Source organism: Austrofundulus limnaeus, unplaced genomic scaffold (genome assembly GCF_001266775.1).
Source record: "Austrofundulus limnaeus strain Quisiro unplaced genomic scaffold, Austrofundulus_limnaeus-1.0 Scaffold51, whole genome shotgun sequence".
NCBI lineage: Eukaryota > Metazoa > Chordata > Actinopteri > Cyprinodontiformes > Rivulidae > Austrofundulus > Austrofundulus limnaeus.
This window is the reverse complement of record NW_013952453.1, coordinates 360978-364678: the sequence shown is the minus strand read 5'-3', so window position 1 is coordinate 364678 and position 3701 is coordinate 360978. Positions and strand designations below refer to the sequence as shown.

General features: G+C 41.2%; 1 protein-coding gene across 1 annotated transcript in view; it reads right to left on the bottom strand.

The window, feature by feature from the left end:
• Positions 1-137: 137 nt before the first annotated feature.
• The window catches only part of LOC106517620 (inhibin beta B chain), a 5687-nt gene continuing 2123 nt past the window's right edge, over positions 138-3701 (bottom strand). Inside the window, exon 2 of the mRNA XM_014008554.1 lies at positions 138-2826. Coding sequence (XP_013864008.1) covers positions 2048-2826 — 779 coding nt within the window. The 3' untranslated portion in view covers positions 138-2047. The remainder of the gene's footprint in view (positions 2827-3701) is intronic.

Sequence of the window (3701 nt, the reverse complement as noted above, 5' to 3'; positions counted from 1 at the left end):
GTGTGTGTGTGTGTGTGTGTGTGTGTGTGTGTGTGTGTGTGTGTGTGTGTGTGGTGCGCAATAGCTTTTCACTTGTGTACGATTAATACGATTATCAAAGCTTCCTGTGGAGGAAAAATCTGAAAAAAGACAAAAGGTTTGACCTGAAAAGTCTTTAAGTGCCCATCACAGAAACATAAAACTACWTATGTTTCTCACTTTATATGTTTTGTTTGATGCATAAACTTTGATTGTTTGTTTGTGTTTAGACTGACTGAAAAWTTTTCAATCAGTTTAAATAAAATACAGAACAGAAGGCTGCTCATTCTTTACATTTCAGGCTTAATTCTAAAGACAAAAAGGAAATAAAATCTGAATAAAATTCATAGTTTAACTATGAAAACTTTTAAAATATTTTTTTTATTTTCTAAAATATTTTATAAATTTAGTACTTTTAGTTATGTCATAAACTTGAACTAAACTGATTTATCCAATAGACAAATATGAGTCTCATAGTTTACATACGTTTCAACTAGACCCAAATATCAAAGGTCACCTTTAGACCCCTTCATCTCAGCTGAAGAACAGGAAATATTAACATGCTAGTTTTATTTCATTAACTTTAATTTTATGCACAGCTGGAAGCGAAGACCATCAGGACAGGGACACGATGGTCAGAACCATTTACTGAAGAACATCAGTGATATGAATACYGATGGTTCGGACTGGGTATTTGAAGGATTTGCTGGTTTGATTCCTGTGATAATTGTTTATATTTGTTTATATTTGTGTTTACGATGCAAATATTCAAAGATGTAAACCAGTAAACATCATGTTCAGATATCTTTGCTCAGTGATGTAATGTTAAAGTCTAATGTTAATTTTAAAGGAGCACCAAGACCACCGTGTTCCAATATTGACTCAGAAAAACCAAAAAACTACAAATAAATATGAAATCTGCTCCAACAGACAAAGACCACTCATCAGTAAACACACATCACCCATATGTTCCAGGAAATAGTCCCCACCATCAGGTCTCAGTATAGACGATTCTTACATGACTTCACCAGCAGGTCAGGTCAGAAAATGGTGAGAAATAAAAATTAAAGAATGTTAATTTTTACTGTTAATATTTCATTTTGGTTCTATTTGAGTTCAACTTGTGTCTGATTTGGATCTAGTTTGGGTTTGACTTGTTTCACTTTGGGATATTTTGGGTCTTTTTTAGATCTAATTAAGGTCTAGTTTGGAACTAGACTAAGTCTAGATTGGGTCCAATGTATGGGTTTAACTTGGTTCAATTTGGGTTCAGTTCAGGTTTAGTTCGGGTCTAGTTTATGTCTTTTTTGGGTCTAATTTAGATCTAGTTTCAGACTAGATCAGGTCTAGATTGGATTTAATTTGTTGTCTTTTTTGGGTTTTGTATTTGGGTCCAATTTGGATCTAGCTTGGGACTAGATCAGGTCTGGATTGGGTCTAACTTGGGTTCAATTCGGGTTTAGTTTGGGACTAGATTAAGTCTACATTGGGTCTAGTTTGGGTCTTGTTGAGAACTGCACAGTTCATGAATTACCAGCTGATAGGTAGATTTTCCACATTTAACAAATGTTGTTTCACGATCGACTCATTTTTTAAATGAATTTTCTGTTTAATGTTTTGTCTTTTCTTTGGAGAGTTTCTCTGGTTCTGTGAACTTTCTGCAGAGATTTTCGTTTTTTATTTGTTCTTAACTTGGGATTAAAGACCAGAAGTGCTGTTTGTAGGTTCTGCTATCAGAGTTGACACCACAGTTCGTGGATCCGATCTGACCCGGATCAATCCCCCTCTCTGTCTCAGTTTCACTCTAACAACATGGCAGATTATCGTGCTCAGTAAAGACTACAGGATTACCAAAGTCTTCCAGATCTAATGAGGATCTGTTGATTGTTTCCCAGGTGGGCGGGGCCTAGAAGAGACCTCCTGTGTGAGCATCAACAAACATATATAAGAAAACGTGTGCAGGTGTACATGAGTTTGTGGATGTGTCTCCATAAATAATCTGTTTTTCTGTCATGAAAGAAGTAAAGTGTCAGGCGCAGCCGCACTCGTCCACGATCATGTTGGGCACGTCCCGCTTCACGATGTTGTACTCGTCGTCGAAGTACAGCATGGACATGGTGCTGAGCTTGGTGGGGATGCAGCAGGAGTTCATGGATCCGGGGCTCATCCCCCTCATGCGGTACTGATTCACCACCGCTGTGTGAAAAGACGAYGCAGAGCCGGGCACGCCGGCCATGTAGGCGGGACAGTTCCCCTCGCAGTAGTTCCCAAAGTAGCCCGAGGGCGCGATGATCCAGTCGTTCCAGCCGATGAGCCGGAAGTCAATGTAGAACTGCTGCCGGCAGCACAGGCTGCTGCTSCCGTCGCACTCCAGTCCTCTCTTCCTGATGCGGTGCTTGCCGTCCGCCTGCCGCGCCCGCACCACCAGAAAGGGCCGGTGGGACTCATCGTTCAGGTTCAGCAGGACCGGCACCACGCCCTCGGCCTCGCAGCCCTCACAGCGTATGTCCAGGTTCTGSCGCCGGTCGGCTCCTTTGGCGAACGCCAGGCGGACGGCGTTGGTGAGCAGAAAGGTGTGCCAGCCRCTGCGCCTCAGCTCCACCCGCTTCTCCACCAGGTTCCACCTGCTGCCGAGGCCCGGCTCCTGGTAGTACACCTTCACCGTCACCTTCCTTTTCCCACGCACCTCCACGGCAGGAAGCTGCAGCCTGAAGTACAGCCAGAGGGTGGCCTGGGTCACGTGGAGGTTCTGGTTCCCCTCGTTGGAGATCAAGAAGAACATGCTGGATTTGGATGTGACCAGGTCATCTGAGGGGCAGAAGAAGACCACATCARAGGGAGTCAAAGGACCAACAAAACCTGACCAAAGCTGCTGCTCATCTGAAGAACCTTAAGCACAAAGCAAGGAGACTCAAACACACAATAAAGTCCAGCTTTTAGTTTTAAATATCAAAAACCAACAATAAAAAAACTCCCTGTTTCATCTGTTCCGGAGGGAAAATGACCAAAGATCACCAGATTATTAATAAGCCAAAGATGAAAYCCTTTAAACTTAAATTAAAACTGAAGTTCTAGTTGTTATTTTAGCAATATGACCTCATATATCCCTGTCATAAATATTAATACACAACATGTTCATAAAGCTTAAAAACCAGGTTAAAAACTAATTATATACAAACAAAATGAGGAACAGAGGAATTTCTAACCTGACCCAACAGAACCTCCAAAAACTGGGATTGAGCAAACCCAAGAGATGCTGGACTATCTGTTTTCTCCTGCTCACCTGAATGCATCACAGTTCAATAAAGTCCTAAAGGCTACAAGAAACCTAAATGCATCATGTTCTAAATAAAACGTCCGAGGAARCTGAACCTGAACGTAGCATGTTCTATTAAAAACTTTTACAGAACCTGAACGCATCATGTTCTTGGAAAAAATAAAWAAATAAAAAACATAAGGAAACTGAACGCACCACACACTGATTTAAAACTTCTGAGGAACCTGAATGCACCGTGCTCTAACACAGAGGTTCCCAAACTTTTTATCTTCTGACCCACAAAATATTCGTGGCAAAAACTTGTGACCCCAAATATTACTGGTCTGAGTACACAAACTCTGTTAATAACCCTAAAAACACAGGCTTTTTTTTACAATCTGAACAGCTTATACACAAATATAAATAC